General features: G+C 40.9%; 1 protein-coding gene across 1 annotated transcript; it reads left to right on the top strand.

Moving 5' to 3' along the window:
- Positions 1-2,322: 2,322 nt before the first annotated feature.
- LOC115691840 (disease resistance protein RPM1-like) lies at positions 2,323-6,694 on the top strand. The gene is made up of 2 exons (XM_030618573.2): positions 2,323-5,363; positions 6,239-6,694. Exon 1 carries the CDS (start codon positions 2,406-2,408, stop codon positions 5,343-5,345), a length of 2,940 nt encoding a protein of 979 aa, XP_030474433.1. The 5' UTR covers positions 2,323-2,405; the 3' UTR covers positions 5,346-5,363; positions 6,239-6,694.
- Positions 6,695-19,802: the final 13,108 nt, after the last annotated feature.

The following is a 19,802-nucleotide window of genomic DNA, read 5'->3' as shown; positions in this document are numbered from 1 at the left end:
ATCTTCACTATAATTGAAGAAATAATGTCTTATCTTTACTGCATGACCAAAAACTACTCTTTTTTTCGGCCTACATCATCCAGCAGTACTCCCCATAAATGAGGTGTGGCCTCGTTCATTCCTGCACCTTCTCTTGTCCTAGAAGCATGCTTACAGTGGCACCTTGTCCCGCACTTACTGGATTGGGTATGCACCTAGTCTATCCACAAACCACACGTCTACAAGAGGAGATCATGCTCTGATACTATCTTTAACGACTTAGTTCATTCCACATTGGCTAAGACCCCAAAAGAAGTTTTCTTTGTAAATACACAAAGTGATGACCATTTAAAGATATATGTTGACTTATGAATCACTCAATATGGCCTCTCTAAACTAGTGTGAGACTTGAGATGTCACGAATTCATATACTATATTACAATCTGCATGCACAATATTTCTAGGAATCGCTTGTTAAAATTTCTATTGACACTTTTCCACTTGATAGATATCTGTGGGTGATTTGTTAATTTGAACTACCTTGCTAAAGTATTTTGGTCTCCTTTGGTTCCACGACAAAAAATCCCCGTGTAAATTTCCCATTCCAAGTGATATCATTCAGTGGAATAAGATTTCCATTCAATTGTTTGGATTGTTAAAAAAGAAAAGAAAAGAAAAGAAAAGAAATGTGATCTTCTATGAAAGAGTACTTCTCACTGGCGACACCGATAGGTGATCGGCGACTATGGGCTGGCGACCAATGAAAGTGGGGACTCGATGATCGGCAGCAGCACCCACGACCAGTGGTGGTGGGCGATGTTGATGATGGATCTGGGCTGTTGACAGTTGTGTGGTGGTAGGAACGTAGAATTAAAATATAAAAACTAGCTATTGTTAATGGAAAAGTACACTAAAAGTTCCAATTCTTTCGCACATAGCTGCATTTAGTTCCATAACTTTTCAATCGCTCATTTAAGCTCCTTAACTTTCAATTTTCGTTTAATTAAGTTATATATCAGCAACTTGCTTTGCGGAATAGCTGACGTGGCATTATTCAAAAATGCAACAACAATTTTATCATTAAAATAATGTCACGTCACCAATTCAGACGATCTGAGTAGTTGGAGTCACTCCAATGAACGAAATTTGAAAGTTAGGAACTTAAACAAGCAATCGAAAAATTGTGGTGCTAAACTGATAAATGTACAATAGATTTGGAACTTTTAGTATACTTTTCCTTATTATTAGGTAATCTAATTCCACGTTTTTTTGAGAAAATTTATATGTCATGTGGAATCTAATTGACATTCTTATTTTTCTCTAAACATGACAAATGGAGGAAGTTGAATATCATTTCTTGACCGCGTTGAACCAAATGTGGGAATTTGATTTCTGTCCAAACGCTAGATAAGAATTTTAAGATTGTAATGAATTTATGGGGGTCGGTAATTGGATCGAAACCAAAAAGTTTGATACAAAGGTGGCGTTGGAAATGATACGCGGAATTGAGTCTCCGGGCCCGGACAGTTTCAGGTCGTGGTGAAGGTTCATAGCCCTTGGCATCGTGGACGGTGGTGGCTGCGGATTCTTGATGGTGGTTCCAAGCGATGGTCAATGGCGGCGGCGTCTTGGATGGTTGATCGTAGAAGATGATGATGGCAATGAGAGGGGCTGCGAAAAAAAAGGAAACTGCTATGGTGGCGGCAATTTTTTTATTTTTATCTTTGATTGAAGATGACCGTGGATGATGAAGAAGATGGTGATGATGTGGCAGCGGTGGTTCAATGAAGTGTGGTGGCCAGCGATAGCGGTGGTGCGGCGGTGGTAGTGGGTGAATAAGGTTTACAAAGAAGATAGCGATGAAGGATGGTGTGCCATGGGAGAGTGCGAAAATTAATTTCCGTTTTTCAAGAAAGAAAGTTATTTTTCTTATTTTCCAAAGTGAACATTCCAATTTAAGTGAATTTTTAGCATCAAAACCGATGAAAGTATACTCTTAGAGTTCACTTTTTAGCAAACAAACGGATTAATCTCAAACCCTCTTGACACATGGAAATTATGCGGGTGGTTTGGTAGACTTGTGCGACCAACAAACAAAAGCACACTGTTATTTAAAAAAAAATTAAAGCATGGAAGAAATTTAATTTTATACCAAGTTATTTTTTCGAAAATCTATAGATTTCAGATCGTTTTACCTATTTTAAATATCATGTTAATACTAACTTATTTTGCATGCATGTGTTAGTGGACTTCATTTAAAAGATTTTCTGACATGATGTTCACACTTTAAAAGCCGGATTACACAATTAATTTTTTGACATGATGGTCCAGCTGGGCCATTTCCATCGGCGACTATTACATCCTCTCCCCCTCTCCCCCTCTCATCCTCTCTTTTTCCCCCCGCGATCCAACCAGAGAAGGGGAAAATGGATCCCTCCTCGTACACTTCAGCGGTGCGTGATCTGGTGGAGCTGATTACTCGCGGATGGCGAATGGTGCAAGAAGAATTGAAACTGGCTAAAGATGCTGAAAGAGAGCTTCGTATCCTCATGGTGTTTAACGAAATGATGGGGCGTCTCCTCAATGAAGCCTACTCGAAGGAGGTCACCGATGAGCAGCTCAAACCGTACATCAAGAGAATATGGGAGTTTTTCTTTGATTCTGAAGACGCTATCGAGGACTTTCGACGTGAATCGAAGGGCAAGCGAAAAGGTCCTGCTTCCTCCTTCCGCCACCACCAGAATAAGCGAACTTTGACTGTTGAATCAAGAGATATCAAACAGATGTGGAAGGATTTCACAGCTGATCTCGGGATAACCGCTCCTGCAGAGACTTTTAATGGATTAACCATCAACCATGCCCAGCCGTCCAGCTCAGCTGGCCATGGGTCATCATCCGACGCCATTTTTGATAAGACAGACCATTTGGTGGGCATCGAAGGGCCAATGAATAAGCTGGTTCAATGCCTAACAGGGAAATCTTCGATGCCGAAAATGATTTTCGTGCACGGGGTGCAAGGAGTAGGGAAGACTAGTCTAGTGGCTGCCGTGCTTCGCAATGAAAATGTGAAGAGTCACTTTGAATACTGTGTATGGATGGATTTAGGACCCTGGGAGTTGGCCGACAATACAGAGGCAGCGCTCATGGCGGCAAATACAACGATGTGGACTTTGACCCAGGTGAACCGCCAAAGAAGCCTAATTCAACTCGCAAAGGCTTTCGGAGACATGAAGAAGAACGTCGGCTCGACGGCCAACAAGTTCAATTGGGTTCTCGTCTTGGATGACGTAGGCAGAGCGGATGTGTTCAGGTCCCTCCGGAGTCATTTAATTGAAAATCCTCCGACTGTGCTCGTCACAACTCGGGTCAGGAGCCTAAAATCTAGCTCCCCGGATTATTTAAAGGCCCAATATGATCTCCATAATTTCGAGCATGTTGTCCTTTCCGAGAATGATTCTCGCTCTCTCCTTTACCGGGAGATGGAGGATCTTCAATTAGAGTGCGACAGATCTCCCAGTTTAAAAGATGCTTCTGACCGCATCTTAAGAAGATGCCAAGGATTGCCACTTGCGATTCTGGCGACCTGTAGGCTGCTGAAAAGTAATAATCAGTTTAATGTTGCAGCCACTCCCGATGCTGTTCAATGGACGGATTGGAGTGGCAGGCTTGAGGAAAAACTGCTATCCAGAGGGCACGTAGTTGCCGCAAGTGGAAGGAAGATAATTCTGCGCCTGAACCACCTTATCGATGATGTCCGTGATTGTCTTTTGTACTTGAGCATCTTCCCGTTAGATCGTCCCATAAGGTGCTCCACATTGACGCGGCTATGGATGGCAGAAGGATTTATTGAGCAGGAGGGTTCCCAGCCGGTTCAAGAAAAAGCAATGGAAACCCTGGAAAAGCTATTGGAGCATAATGTAATTCGGGAAAAGAGAACAAGTTATGGGAGGGTCAAAACCGGCCGCGTTCACAACCTTCTGCATCAAATCATTATTTCCAAGTTAAAATATGAAGCGTTCACGATGATTGTTGCTGACCCGGAAGAAAGATTGCCTGAGAATGTACGTTACCTATCCTTTCACAGCCCTATGGGCGAAATAGATAATGGCACGTCCGTCAAACAACTTCGCTCCCTACATTTCTTCGAAAAGGTGCACCCACCATCCTTGAAAAATCTATTGGAGAAGGTTGAGAGGCTTAAGGTGCTAGATTTTCAAAGATATTTGACCGGGGAGGAAAAAAAGTATTTTCCAGCTTCTTTGAATACTTTTCCTCGAAAGATTCTCCGGTCAAAATATCTTAGGTACCTAAGTTTAAGGGGTACTGACATAAAGATTATTCCAAACGAAATAGAAGATCTTGCATATCTGGAGAGTTTGGATCTCAAAGGTACCCTCGTGGATGAATTACCTAAAGGTATTTTGAAGCTAAAAGTACTTCGCCATCTGTTAGTATCCAGATCCAACAGAAGTTGGGCTGCAGATGCGGATCCAACGCTTGCTGTCAGATCCAACAGAAGTCTAGAGGTTGGTGTCAAGGCTCCATCAAAATTAGGAGACTTGACATTGTTGCAGAAGCTATGCATGATAGAGCTAAAAGCAGTTGAGGGGGGAAGTCAACACGAAAGAGAACAGTTGCTAGAAGAACTCAAGAAACTGACCAATTTACAAAGGCTAGGTCTCTCAATGCTGAAAAGTACAGATGCGGAGCGTCTTTGCTCTTCCATTGAGAAGTTGACAAATCTAGTAGCATTGCGTTTAATTGCCGCACCAGAAGCGAAAATAGATCTTTCAAAAAAAGATATGAGGCAAGCACTCAAACGTCTTCAGCGGGTTCACTTGACAGGATGCTTGGGAACTTTACCTGAGTGGATACTCCGTTCTAATATTTTGGTCAAATTGGTCCTCAAGAGGAGTGAATTGACAATAGATGCACTCCAACAGTTGGGAAAGTTACTGAGTCTGGAGCATCTGGAACTGGAACAAGCATTTGATGTAACTGACATGAGGTTTGAGGTAGAGAAGTTTCAAAAACTTCGCTTTTTAGGCCTGGATAGATTTGACAAACTTGAATCCATACAAGTTGATCAAGGTGCACTGCCGGCTCTGGAAAGGTTGTTCCTAGCTCAATGCAATTCATTGACAACAGTGCCACCATTTATCACACATCCCACAAAATTGAAATGCCTCGAACTTTATGGTATGCCCGAGGAATTTGATAAGGCGATCAAGGTATTCATTGAAGAACTTCGCAAGCACATGAAGGTTAAATTTAAAGAATGGAAAGATCCAGCTCTAGAGGAAGTCCAACAGCTCCCAACGCGGGGCACAGGGATCCGTTCGGTGCTTCGTCAATGCATGAAATAGTTCCATTGAAGGCTCCAGGTAAGCCATATTCCAACTAAAGATGAGCTAAAATTTTAAATGTGGAGGACAAGTAGGCTAATGAGATTAAATCAATCACTGCATAAACAGGTATCCCTATTCCATTTGTCCAATAATGTCTTATTCAGCAATTGTTGTTTAGATTTGATTGATGGGAGATTCCCAGCCCTGTCTGAGGTCAAGGTTGGAACACTTTATATTTCGCCTTCGAAGAAACAGAATGTAATGGATCTGCCTCTTGAAATGAAACCACATCAATTGCATATGCGGTTTTTCACTTTGCTACTTCTTGAGCTTTTGGTAGTTGTTTGTTCTTGTTTCCTTATTACCAGTAGCTTTATATACCTGTCATTTTCCTAGGTTAATTACAAATGGTGTTCAACGCACTTAAGATAGCGCCTAAATGTTCAAAGCTAAAAGGAAAATGTGTAGGTATGTTTGCCTGAATAATTGCAAGACTAATCTCAATACAAACCTTTTTGTTTTTTTTCGAAAAAAGAAAAATGATGTTTTAGTTAATTTTTACTTTTTATTAACCCAATGCTTGTGGAAGCAAATTTAAAAACATAAACTCTAAATCCTCGCATAGAACTAGTCAGGTCAATGTTCAGATGAGTGTATCTCTTTCAAACTACTCATAACTGCGTCACCCAATGACGATTTTCTGTTAGTTTTCACTTTCTTCCTTCTGTACATGTACCTGATATATGAATGGCTGCTTGAAACAGAATAGGTTTCCGTATAAATGCGACCATTTATGCTTTTGCTGTTGGCGATAGTTAGGATCCAAGAGCCTGCAGCTTCAAATTTACACAACGTACCGTCGTAAACTCTTATAATGGATTTGAAGCTGAGGATTGTGATTTTTGTTGCAGTGGCACTAGCAACGGCAATACTAGATGGGCATGATGATTGCATATCCACAAGTCCAGCTTGATATGCGTCCAGATAGTTGATCTAATGGAGCATAAAGTCATTCAAAACGGATGGAATCAGCAGCCCTACGAAAGAAATTCGTTGTCTGCGTACTTTGCTAGATGTGGTCTTCATCAAGTTTGGAATGCTTTGTTATTTATTTCTTGTGTGTGTCTTGTAATTGTTCCGAATAAAGATGTCCAGGTGCAGCTGCAGCCTGCAGGTGCAGGAGGACATATGTGTGGGATGTGTGGTAGTGAGTACCCTTGACGGTATTCTTCGAGTGTGGTTATCTATTGTTTCGTTTTCATTTTGAATGTAAAATAAGCTTGATGCTTCACATGCGTGCAACCTTTTGTGCGTCATTGTGCAGAGAGCAAAACTTGAATTTGATGTTGTGAAGTGTTCGATTGAATGAGTAGATTAGTTGAGAATACTGCTGGTGATGGGAGATCAATAGCTTGGTGGCATGATTGGCATCCAGTTATGGACGCAAGGATTGGCTGACGACATGCTGAAATTTGCGCCACCGACAACCACAGCAACACCCCCAAGCCCCCCCCCCCCTCCAATTATCTCTTAATGGTCCCTACTATTAGTCTTGGTCATTTCACAGAGCATTGTCTTGTCTTTTCCTTTTTTTTAAGAATTAAATATCCTATGATTTTTACTTTAAGAATTCTAAAAAACAAATTTCCCAAATTGGGACTATCTTGTTCCGAATATCCCTTCATCCCGACGGTAAAAAGCGCATCGTGACGATCACAGCGTTCCTTTCTTGCTGCGAGGCAGTTTCTTCCCTGCAAAAGGCATGGGGTAAGTGAAGTTTGCCCATCTTTGGAGATTTAGGGCATAAACCTATTTTCGATCACGGGCTGCAAGTAGACAATTTGTGCATTTTGTGCTTGTAGCGCGAAGACCGTGGCTTCTCTAGATGGGTTGATGATACCATTACGTATGAGCACTCCGGACGCATCGTACATGTGCCTTTGCAAAGGACTAAGTCAGTGAAAGCTAACTTTTAGCAAAGCACAAGGAGAGAGAGAAGGTTTTACTTGGGGGCCTGATTATTTCGTGGCTTGTGTGGTTCCCTGCCTCTGTTTTCCCAGTGCTGGTGTTGCCTCAATTGACGAGCATGGGTTGCCAAGATCAGCAAGGGATCACATTATCTAGTCGTGTCTGGTTGTTCAGAAGTGGGACTTGCTCCATTACACCGAGGGTCTTTATTTAAGCGCGTCTTTTAGGAAGAAAGTTTGAGCGACTAAATCCATTAATTTTCATGAAGACTTAAATCACTGTGGAATCTCACTTTACGCACTAAACTTGAAGATGTAATAACCAAATGTGAACTCGACCAATTTTCCTGAATACATGAGAAGGCTAGTAAGCCCTGGTCATGATCGGACTTCGAGTAAATCATTGAATTTGCCCGATGAAGTTTTCAATCCTGCGACCAACTTTTGTTGGCTGCAGATCATATTAATAGTTCCATACGTCCTGTCAAAAACAACTATGGAAGTTGCCTCGGAGGAAACATTGCCATCTGCTTATCTTTTATAAGATAGTCGGGCACAAGTTTTGGCCTCATCAAGTCCAACCAAATGGGAACTCGACCAATTTAGCACAACCACTTCGAGCATAGAAATGTAATGCGACCCTGCCTCGAGCTCGACATAGAAATTTCATGTTCATCCTTTCATTCATTGGGTGGGGGATTCAAATCCTAACATGTCTGTCCTGGATCTTACTTAGTGCCGGTGCAAGTACACGCACATAACCAAATGTTATTCCCCAATGATGGAGGAATTATAGATTGCGAGTTTTCACCTAGGCAAAAAGTTGGGTAAGTGAACTTACACAATTTTATGGGCTCTCCGTGAAAAGATGGACCAGTCTAAACAGAGTATGCATTTAAATGAAATCAAGATGGACTCAAAGGCTCGTGAATCTAATAGCGACGCTCTAAAGACAATTGGTTGATACATAACTTGAGCTCTCGGCTTGCGATTTTGACTTATAGAATGTCTTATATGCGGGTTTGACGTACGTGGCTGCACTTTGTGGCTAGCAAGGCTGCATATCTCCTGATTCAAACTCAAAAGACAAATGGGGAGTTCACCTCAGCTGCAGCATGGGATTTGGTCAAATGCAGAGGACTTAAAATCAGTTGGCATCGTCGTCTCCTTTGGTCGAAAGCATATGCGTCTAAGATTGCTTTCATTGACTGGCCAGTCCGATTCAGTAGGCTGCAAACCTTTGATAGGATTACGAAATGGAGCTGCCCTATGGAATTTGTGTTTTAACTATTGCCTTTGGAGCACTTGTTAACAAAAATCTTTTTTTACATTCAACTATGTATCATTCGTCATCACTGTCACCGTTGCCATCGGGTAATGCCATCATAAATGCCACAAGTTAAGGAACTAATGCTAAAACAAAGAAGCGGTTGAGTCAGTGAAGAACAAGTTGTTTTCCATACAATTAGGGGAAGTAATTGCACTTAAGATGAGATAACATCAGTTTGTCACTTGAGAGAAGCTTTGTATCTGACTCGACGCAAATATGATTACATCGATATAGACAAGAGACGCATATTGACATATTTCAACAAGAACCAATATTTGATCCTATTGGGCCATGTTTTTTACTCAAGCCTCAATTATTAGAAATCGGCACACACCGATTAATGAGACGAACGCTATGACATGGCATGATAAAAATTACTACCCTCGATCCCAATGCGATGAGATCGGTTCCACAAGATGACTCAAAAGCGTATCCGGAAATGAGATCCTAAACAAAAGGAGCCCATGGGCTTTCCAAGTGTTCCTCATGCTGCTGTCCTCATTTCGTTGATAAACTTTGTCTCCCTTGCACACAAGAGATAATAAGTCAGTGTTGATTTAGACACTTGATTGTTCATGGATTAATTCATCTTCTAATTTCCTTTCCTCCATTCACTAATTTGAAATCTTCAATACTTTTATATATTCATTTATGACTAAAGACCGTATCACCCCTTTAAGTTGGAAGTAATTGGACTCTTTTGCTTGATTTAAGCTTCATGGTCTCCGGCCTATATTGCTTAGTCACTACTGCATGGGCCCATAAAGAGACTTCGAAAGTGTAGAAATTAATGAAAATAGCATTAATGGGTCAACTGGGCCTGCAAAATTGTAAAGGTTCGAAACTATATGGGTTGAGCCCATAAATACTTCTGAAGTTAGGGCTAAAAATATATCCATTCAATCGCATAAAAGGCTTCTATATGTATTTGTTTAGTTTTTGGCTCAATGCAGTTTCATTGCATAAGAAGAGATTTATATAAGTTAAGGAGGTTTTCCTTACGATTCATTTGTTTCACGTTAATCAATGATTTGAAAAATATAATCTAAGACATAATTGTTTATGCAGTTTAGGAAAATTAATTAACTGCAAATATTTTCATTATCAACAATAGTCTATATCTAAACATTTTCGTTAATAATAAACATATTTTGCGTTATTTCATTTTTGTGAATAATGCAATTGATCATATTTAGGAAAATATTTTTTAAGTCATTCATCTTCCGCAAAACAAACGCAGCTATAAAAGTATCACAGCCAATGCAGCCTTCAATATAGCTTTCAAAACTGTGGAAGTCATATTTCTTAGTAACAAACATATGTACTTGTCCCTTTTCAGCAGATTCGTAAGTCGCCGTTGCAGAATATGGATCTACCACATAGTTTGCCAAAGATGAAAAGTTGCCGCCAAGGAACTTTTGAAGTGTCTAGTCTCTTTTAGATATTTTTATGCCGAATGGAACAGTGACCAGTTCATCAATTAACACTAAAAAACTGAGAGACTCGGAAGTTCTTTTTGTAAACCAGTAGATCACATAAACCTGCAAGGAATAGACGAATCGGGGACTGACAGTAGCAATGTATTTGAAAAGCTAATCGTCAGTTTGAAGAAAATCTGTGTGATGAATATTATCCGTTTGTCGTAGAAATTGGTTTGCAGATGTACTGTCAGATGATAGTCCTTGCACTTGGGCTATTTGTTAGTTTGAGTTGTTTTTTGAATGTTGTTCGTTTGTGCTTGTGTGTTGTTGATATCGCCTTGGCCTTATAGGGGGTGTAGTGCTCCCTCTTATGCTAACCAACGAAATAACTTAGGATGCGTTTGGTTCAACATTTGGAAGGGGCTCTGGGGCTCTAAAGGGGTTTGGCCAAATGCAAATGGCGTTTGGTTCATTTTTTGGAGGATTTTGGGGAGCTCTCCAAAATTACTTGCCAAGGCACTCTTCAATTAATGTTTATCAAACGGTAATTGCATTTCACCAAATCTCTTTAGGCTAAAGGCCTTTGTATTTCTTCAATCGCTTTCTCCAAATTCTGAACCAAACGCATCTTTACTTTTGGAAAAAAGGAAAGAAAGTAGGGGAATAAGGTTAACTGGATAAGAGAATATGAAAAATGTTGAGAGAATGTGTAGGGTTGTTCCGTTTTCTTCAGCTTTGTATATCTACTTGTTGCAACTTCTTACAGGATAGCACACAAATGTGGTCAGCTCCAAATGTTTTTGTGCGCTAAGATCCCAATATCTTTCATTTGAGAGATTTTAGTTTTACTTTCAGTGAGTGGGATTTATGTGAACCCAGAGGATTAGCGATTGATGTTGTTCACTGACTCAGTTAACATGGTTGTACACGTACATAGGGGTGTCAAAATAACCCGGCCAAACAAGACAAGACCTGACCCGAACCAAATCGACCCGAAAATTTTCATATTGAGTCGGGTTGGGCCTCAACTTGTTTGGGTAATAATAAAAACAATTGGGTATTGTTTGGATTTATTGGGCTTGGGTACCCGAGCCCAATCCAAACAATAACCCAAACAATGAAACCCTAAGACCTCTCTTCCACTTTTCTCTCTCACTCTCTCGCCTCTTCTGCGTTTTCTGTCCTCCATCCAACTTGAGTTCGACAGCAACCGCACCAAGGCCGTCGGCATGACCGGCCCCGGTGGCACCGCGGTGCAGGGGAGCGGCTGCACCGGCGGGGGGAACAAGGGCGGGGGTTACGGTGGCAGGGGAAGGGGGCGGGGCTATGGTGGCAGGTCCTCGTCGTCGGAGGAGGAGCTGAGGAACGACACCCAGAAGCAGCAGCCCCGCTTGGCGAAGGCAGCGTCCGCGGCGTTGGCGCTGGGCTCGCGGTCCCGTTGAGGGGAGACCTCGAGGGAATGCTAGGCGGACATGAGATCCCGGGATCGCCGAATATCGGGGGAATGGATCAGGGGCTCCTTGGATGGCGGGATCTGCAGAGCTACGGCGGCGGACGGGAGAGAGTTCCGATCTTCTTCCTCCTCCTCCTTCTTCCTCCACCACCATCGCCATTTGAGCCTCTCGCCGTCTCCGAAGAAGGAAAGGACAAAAACGGCAGCTGATTTTAAGATCACATGAGTGAATGGAATGGAATGGAAGGGAATTGAATCGATCATTAAGGCCCGTTCGTTTGGCGGAAAATATTCTCCTTTTGGAAAATATTTTCCAAGTCATTTTCCTGGAAAATGTTTTCCGAACATAATTTTTCGGTGTTCGCGATCAATATGAAAAAGTTTCGAAAATATTTTTCATCACGCGCGCGACCGCGCAAGCGCGCCGGCGACGGCGCGCTGCGACCGGCCGGCGCGGGCGGCGGGCGCGCGCGGCCGGCGGGCGGTGCGACCTTATTGAAGAAGAGAAGACAAAATGATTTTCGCTTTTGAAGAAGCGGAAGTCATTTTCCGTAGAATAGCTATTTTGTGAGAGGGAAGGAAAATATTTTCCCACGAAACGTTTTCCGCCCCGAACACCGAAAACCCGGAAAATATTTTCCGGGAGAATATTTTCCGCCAAACGAACGGAGCATAAATGCTTGTCACGTTCTCAAATTCGCGATTCGCCACTTCCCTAGCAGGAAACAATGAAGAAGAAGAAACGAGGACGCTCGGAAGACGAAGCAATGTAACGCAGGAAGGAGGAGGCTCGCGAGGCATGGATTCACTAGCACGTCGCCGCCGTCGGGATGGTTGCCTGCGCTGTGATTGGTGGGAGGAGGACTGGGAGGCCGGGCATGGCGGACCGCCTTGAACGACATCGCGAGAGGCGAGGCGCGGAGGGGGGGAGGGAGAGAGATGGTCTTCTGGCGATGGTGGTGGAGGAAGGGGGAGGAGGAGGAGGTGATGGGACTCGGTGATGCAAGAAGACGAGCGCGTGGGAACAGTTGAAGAGACTTGACTAAAGTAGAATCTAGGATTCATTATTTGAAACACGGTCCGACCCGACCTAGTCCGGCCCGATTGTGCGGTGATATCTTGTTCGGATCTTGTTTCGGGTCGAATCGAGCACACATGTCCAATATTTCGGATCGGATCGGGTCGGGCATCATGTAAACCCGATCCGACCTATTGACACCCCTACGCGTACAGGCAGCAGGCAATTGCTTGCCAATGACATCAGAACTGACGTGACTGAACGATGTCTGGGTAGTGCCATGGGCCGTGTGGGAAGCCAATAGGCCTGGAGGTAGCGGCGCAGTCAGGCGATTGTCGGCACGTGTAGTGGCCGATTGGGATGCACATCCAGGATCCGGCTCGACGGAGGACAGAAGGCTTTCAGATTACAGCAACAAAATGGTCCATCTATATTGTACCAACAGTGGCATAATCATGTGAAGCAGCCGAAAAATCTGCGAAATTAAAATGAAAACGTAAGTTCTGTGTATTTGACCGGAAGCGTACATGGGAGCTTATGGAGTTACAGATGCTGATATCTCACTTGATAACCTATTGCAGAGGATAGACAAGATCAAATCACAATGTACGAGTTGCGGTAAATCAAAGTCAAGCATTTTTCAAATACTTAGAGATATTCTCAAGCAATTATTCATAGAAGTGTTGGCTTATAATAATATGTTATTTGTAACTTTTAAAAAGAAGGCTTGTCAATTGGATCATTTTTCTGGCCAAAAAACAGAAAATAGACCAACGTTGCAAATGTACCTGTTCTCAACTTGGTATTAGAGCAAGTCGATCCTGAAGTGCATCGGTGCACACTCTAGTGTCCATCTTATCTAATTTTGCTTCTCTCTTTCTTTTTTCAATAAGTCCTAATATCCTCCGGTCAACGTTGATCTCAACTCATCTGATAGCCAATGTACTTTTGTCGCATAGTTTGCAGAGCCCTCTCATATGAGGAAGCGCTTAGTCAAGTTCATTGATGGTTGTGTTTCGATGCCAACTGCAACGGCCGCATCAAAGAAAGATATTCACACAATCTTAAAAGATACATAATACCATCAGAATTATCCTAAATATCTCTAATAATTTTTTCTTCCTTTTGTCTGTTAAATAGACTGATGAACGTTTCAAACTCAGGGTTTTTTGTCTTTATTTGTTGAATTTCATAAACATCCTTATATACCATTAACAGTGACTGTAAGACTAAAACATCGCAATAGCGAAAAAAAATACATGTTAAACACGTCTGTTCGATTTCGACAATTGCCACTGCATATTTGGTTGTCCGTGCTCTGTCGAAAGGTTCCTAAGCTGGTGTCAGAAGCAAGAGGGGAGACGATGGCGGACTGTTTGATCACATTTTTCCTGAATAATACTACGACCTGCTTCGAGAAGAGAGGAAAATCTCAAGTGCTCGAAAGTAGCTTGAACACTCGTCAACGAGGCAAGTACGAAATAAAAGAAAACTTAGACATATCAGCACCTGAATCTTGCTATGATTTCTTTACATCCGCATTGTACCAAATAAAAGTCCCAAAAACGGTTCCTTTCACAAGAGAAGTAAAAAATCTTGAACGAAGATGGAGACGGCCGACCAAAGTTAATGAGCTACCTACCATGAATTTTTTTTCTTTTTTGGCTTCCTTGTAAGAATCAATAATTGCCTTTTAAAAATTGGTTGTAGGTAATGATTGAGAACTTGGGTATTAATTAAATTAATTAAAGTATTTTGCAGGCCAAATCTTTGAGTAAATATGGAATGTTTCAAAGGATGTTGATCATATGGTGATTTGGCTAAGGACGACCAGCAAGATTAATCCTTGTTTTTGTAAGGCTGAATGGTAATGGAGGGCTTGTCCAAGTTTACCCCACATCATCAAAGATGACCAAAACAATTTAACAAGGTAGTTTACCGGCCATATCCGAAATTAATCGAAGAGATAGCCTGCAAAATTATATACTTGTTGTCCTTTTATAATTTATGAATCCAACGACATTGTTTTCTCGATGATTACCTGCAACCAATTTTGAAAGAACACTCGTCAATCGTTGAATTCGGCCAATGAAGTTGTCAGTCTTGCGACCAACTTCTGGTGGCGGGGAATCATGTTGTAACTTGCTGAGTCTGTATGAATAGTTTTGGAGGTCCTGTCAAGAACAACTATTGGAGCTGTCACGGATGAAACATTGTACATTTGCTTATCTTCCATAAAATAGTTGGGTACAAGTTTTTGCCCATCAAGCCCGACCCAAATGGGAACTTGGCCCTTTAAGCTCAACTTCGTTTATTAGAGATTTTAATATATATGTTCTTTGTAGGTTATTAGTGGGCTTGGGCATGGCCAGTCACGGCATATCTCCGAGCCCAGCCTCACCACTTCAAGCATAGGTATTTCATACCCCATAAAATAATTTCATGTTCATCCTGCCGTCCATTAGGTGAAGGATTTGAATCCCCACATGTCGTCCCGGATCTTACTTAATAGTTAATACTAACAGCGAGAGTGCAGGTCCACACACATGTCCGAATGTTATTACCCAAGGTGGGCAGGTTTATAGATTGTGAGTTTTCATCAAGGTAAAAAGTTGGATAAGATTTTACATAGGCCCTCCATTAAAAATATGGACAAATCTTAATTAAAGTTGCATTTTGCAACTCTAGCCTTCTTTACTTTGACCTATCACTATTCAAGAAATCATATTCGCAATTATGGGAACTAAATCCCAATTTTTGAAAATACGCAAGGACCACACTGATTTCCAAGAGATGTAGAAAGCTGCTATTATGAGGTAATGACTGAATTACTTAAAAGGAAAACCAAGGTGGACACAACGGCTAGCAAATCTAACCGTGACGCTCTAAAGACAACCGATGATCAGACGTGAAACTTGTGATACTTCCACAACCCAAGCTCTCAATTTGTGATTTTGACTTGGAGAAATTGTCTGAAATGTGGGTTGACATACATGGCTGCACTCTGTGGCTGGCAAAGCTGCATATCTCCTGATTCAAACTCAGAAGGCAGATGGGGAGTTCACCTCAGCTGCAGCATGGAATTTGGTAAGATGCAGAGGACTTAAAATTAGTTGGTATCATTGTCTCGCTTGTTGAAACTAAATCCGCCTAAGATAGCTTTCATGAACTGGCCAGTCCTACTCAGTAGGTTGCAAGGATTGAGACATGGAGTTGCGTTGATGGAAGCTGTGTTTTATGCAAACTGGAGGATGAATCAGAAGATCATTCGTTCTTCCACTGCTCCTTTTCAAAGCAAGCATTTTCCGCAGTTTTTTGGCATCATCAGGCCAGCTGGTGGCTGGTCTGCTTAACTTGCTTGGATCTTGAAAGCTGCACTTCTCAAAGAGTTGTTGCCAATGTCCCATTCCATGTTGGAATAGTTGCAGGATGGCAAGAGCACACTTTCGGAGCTAAGTTAAAAGCTTTTGCAGACCTTTGGAAGATAAGATTTTGATTGATTTAGTATTGATTTTTGCTTCTTGCCCAAGTGCTTTCAGTTGTTTAAGTAGCTCTTTGCTGCTTTACTTGTATTGATGACGGACACTAGTGGGCTGCTCCTCCCACATTGATTGCTTTTGCAATGAAAGATATTTACTTTTCGAACAGAACAAAGAATTGAGAGTATAAGCATCACTTAGTTTGGAATTGGGTTTAGTTAAATCTTGTTAGACTCAGCTTGCCAAGTTTGCTTCGGCTATAAAGCTAGTGTCCATGTATTTGTTTGTCTGTACCTTTGCTTTTCACTTTTGTTCTTCAGATTGACGGCTTACACATTTACTTATGCTTAAGGATCTGAAACCTTTCAAAAACATAAATATCGGCATGTAAATTTACATATAATATCTGATAATATTTGAAAAGTAAAATGACACTATAAATTTTAGCCGGAAAACTGAGACAGTAATTTTCTCGCGAAAATATATAAAGACAAACGACTCCGAATCTCTAATCATCCCATTTTGGCCAAATTCTACAACTTCAATGATAGAAAAGAAAAAAAAACAGCTAATTTTTAGTGAAGTAACAAATCCAGCTAACGCAGGAATGTCGTCGCAGTGGGACCGCTGTGCTGGTGTGAAGACTCGAGAAATGAATACCTCCGGCATCTTCTTTGGATGATGATAATCCAATTTCTTTGTGAAATAGCCAACTTGGGTTCCTTTCCCATGACCTGAAGCAAACTTGACAGGAAGGTCTCTCCTCGTCAAATACGTGTGATCGACCCTACTGTGTCACACGGTTGTGAGCGGCCGACTTGAAACATGAATAATGCTTCCCATGGAGAAGATTTCTACTCAAAGAGGCCCCAAATATGATTATTGTTCCTTGCCCATTTATGCTTCGGTGTGTGCGGCTTTGACAGATTCACTACAGGAGCCTTCAACTTCAAACTTGCGCTGGTTCTGAAGTTTTACGTGGATTTGGATGCTGTGAAACGGGCGGCATGATATGTATTGACATAGTTGATCTGAAAGAGCAATAATCATTCAAGATAAATGGAACAGGTGGCTCTACGAAAGAAGTTCGTCGTGTGCTGTTGGCCAGATTGGCTTGTTATTTTGTCTGATGTCGGTTGCGATCTTCAGCGAGTAGGGAAGTTCTGCTACTTTCATGCGTGAGTGTGTTTTGTGATCGTTCGGAATGAGTATGTCCAGGAGCAGGAGGACATATAAGCGGGATGTGATGCCGCAAGCACAATTGATGGTATTTTTCGGTTTGGTTAAATATCATATGTACTCTGAATGTAAAAGCAAATTGAATGAGTGTGATGCTTCAGATGTGAGCGGCCCCTCCTCCAAAAGTTAGCATAAGGGTCTTAGATCCGCAAATCAAAACTATTTTATATTACTCGTCATAAAAAAGTGAGATTGGTGAGTATCACAACCCCATCAAGATGCTAACAGTTAGAAATTCCACACGTGATATGTTGCAATGTTATTCAGTTAAGCAAAGCGGTGCGTTCAAACATGTCGATGTGAATCGAAACTGCGATCCCGTGGATCATCAGTGACGCATTTTACCAAAAGTGGTCGTAACTTATTCTCTTGTTGTTCTGAGTGAGGTTGATGGGTAGTCAACTTCTAAATGGGCTGTGAAATTTGGGCTTTTAAGGGAGCTTTGCTTTTGACCAAAAAAAAAAAAAAAAAAGGGAGCTTTGCCAAGTTGTGAAACGACGGAGAAAAAGAAGGATGAATATAAAACAAGAAAGAAACATAGATGAGAACGACAAGTGATGTACGCTTTGATAAAGGGGATGATGACATAAACAGTCCTTGAATTTTGGCTCAATGTGTAATTTGATCCATGAACTTTTAATTTGTTCAATGTAGTCCCTGAACTTTAGTTTAATGTTCAATTTGATCCATGAATTTTTAATCTGTTCAATGTGGTATTTGAACTTTTGGTACATGTTCAATTTAGTCCTTGAACTATATGAAAATGTTCAATGTAATCCCTGAACTTGAATTAATGGAAGGACTACATTGAACATTTTCATATAATTCGGAGACTAAATTGAACATACACAAAAAATTCAGGGACCACATTGAACAATTTAAAAGTTTAGGGACCAAATTGAATATTAGGATAAAGTTCAGGAATTACATTGAACAAATTAAAAGTTCAGAGACCAAATTGTATATTGGGCCAAAGTTCAGAGACTGTTTGTGTCATTTTCCCTTGATAAAGACCAGGAAGAATGTACTTTTGCTCAGTCATGATATAGATTTGCTTGAAGGATGCTCAGACGAAATTTTTTTACTTAATTTAATTTTTCTACGGCTTAAAATATGTGCGTAATAACTTAGGAGCCCTTCATCTATACTGTCTACTTTGATTTTTCTTTGACAATATGATTTTTATAAGTTACTGATAAGTATGAACATTTCGGGGAAAAAAATACACAAAAGAACGTTGATGGAAAAGAAAAATAATGAAATCTATGCACTTTTTGTAGCATGTTGATACAAATACTTCTCATGTTAAAATATGATTGGCCATGTTTTCCTCCCAACATGTCTCTAATTGGTGTGTTACAAACATGGACATCATTCATATTTGATATTGGTTAAGTTTGTATTGTGGGTGATAATCCTAACTTGTAATCTACTAATTGTAGGCATGCTTGAAGAGAATTTTCCTTCAATCATAAATGAAGGAAAATACATTCCGATGTGAATCGCAGAATCTTCATGACGCTAATTTTTAATGTGCACGATTTACTGAAGCAAACTTTTTGACATGATACGAATTGCCATCGGATGATAGCTTCCCTTTTCAATTTTGTGATGTTAAGCCAATCAATAGGTGAGAGAATATGTGTAGACCAGCAAGTACCTCGTCTTTTTTCTTCCTTAAGTTGACATTCTTAAGTTGATAAAAACAGATATTATCCCTATGATAGAGCAAACGAAATGCGTGAGGAAGCGATCTCAATTTCAAAAACAGAATTAGGTGGGAAGTCAATTTTTTTTTATCGTGAATGTACTCACGCAATCCCAACATCGGGTTATCATTATTAGTTGTAATCTTGCTGAGCTGATTGAATGTTTGCCGACATTTGATATGTTTTGCCGGGTTTAACCAACACTCGAAAGACCATGGAAACTTGTTGCAATCCTCTTTGAGTGGCATTTCTGCAAATTAAATTGAACTTCTCTTAATACCAAAAATAAAGTAATTGAATTGAAGTTGATCCAGTACGAGATGACTCTTATAAGAAGCTAAAGCCTTGTTCCCCCGATATAAAATGCAAGACTTATAAGGTTAAATCCATGTGTGATGAGTATCATAAGTAAATGAAGTATCTCTATCCGGTTTTCATTTCAAGTTGTCTCGTTTGAATATTCCTTTTGATAGCTTGATCCTGTCTACGCCAATATTACTCGGGTCGGAGAAATGCCAGGAAACTTCGATGCAACAGTAGTCCTCGTGCGTTAAACAAATAACTGCCATCGAGAATGGAGCAAGAAGTCGATCTTGGATCTTGAAGACAAGGTCTAGAACGATTCGAACACTCTCAAGCAAGAAATTTGGTTTTAGCTGCACTGGATCTACTTTGACATGTGGTAAAAAAAAAAAAACCATCTTTTGAGAGAAAAGTAAACCTGCAAAAAATTGAAGAATTGTATAGTGAAAAATAAAAGTAGAGTTACATGATAACAATGATAAATAATTAGTGTTAATATCACGAAAAACCCCAAACTGATACGCCTATGACAAATTTACCTTAAACTAATTTTTTG

This window comes from Syzygium oleosum, unplaced genomic scaffold (genome assembly GCF_021117445.2).
Source record: "Syzygium oleosum isolate NSW1041296 unplaced genomic scaffold, Sole_v2.1 Sole_v2.14, whole genome shotgun sequence".
In the NCBI taxonomy this organism is placed as follows: domain Eukaryota; kingdom Viridiplantae; phylum Streptophyta; class Magnoliopsida; order Myrtales; family Myrtaceae; genus Syzygium; species Syzygium oleosum.
Note: the sequence above shows the minus strand (reverse complement) of the source record. Positions and strands in the feature narration are given on the sequence as shown.

What these genes read in the sequence shown, in the direction of transcription:
- LOC115691840 (XM_030618573.2), top strand. Translation starts at nt 2,406, where the DNA reads ATGGATCCCTCCTCGTACACTTCAGCGGTGCGTGATCTGGTGGAGCTG.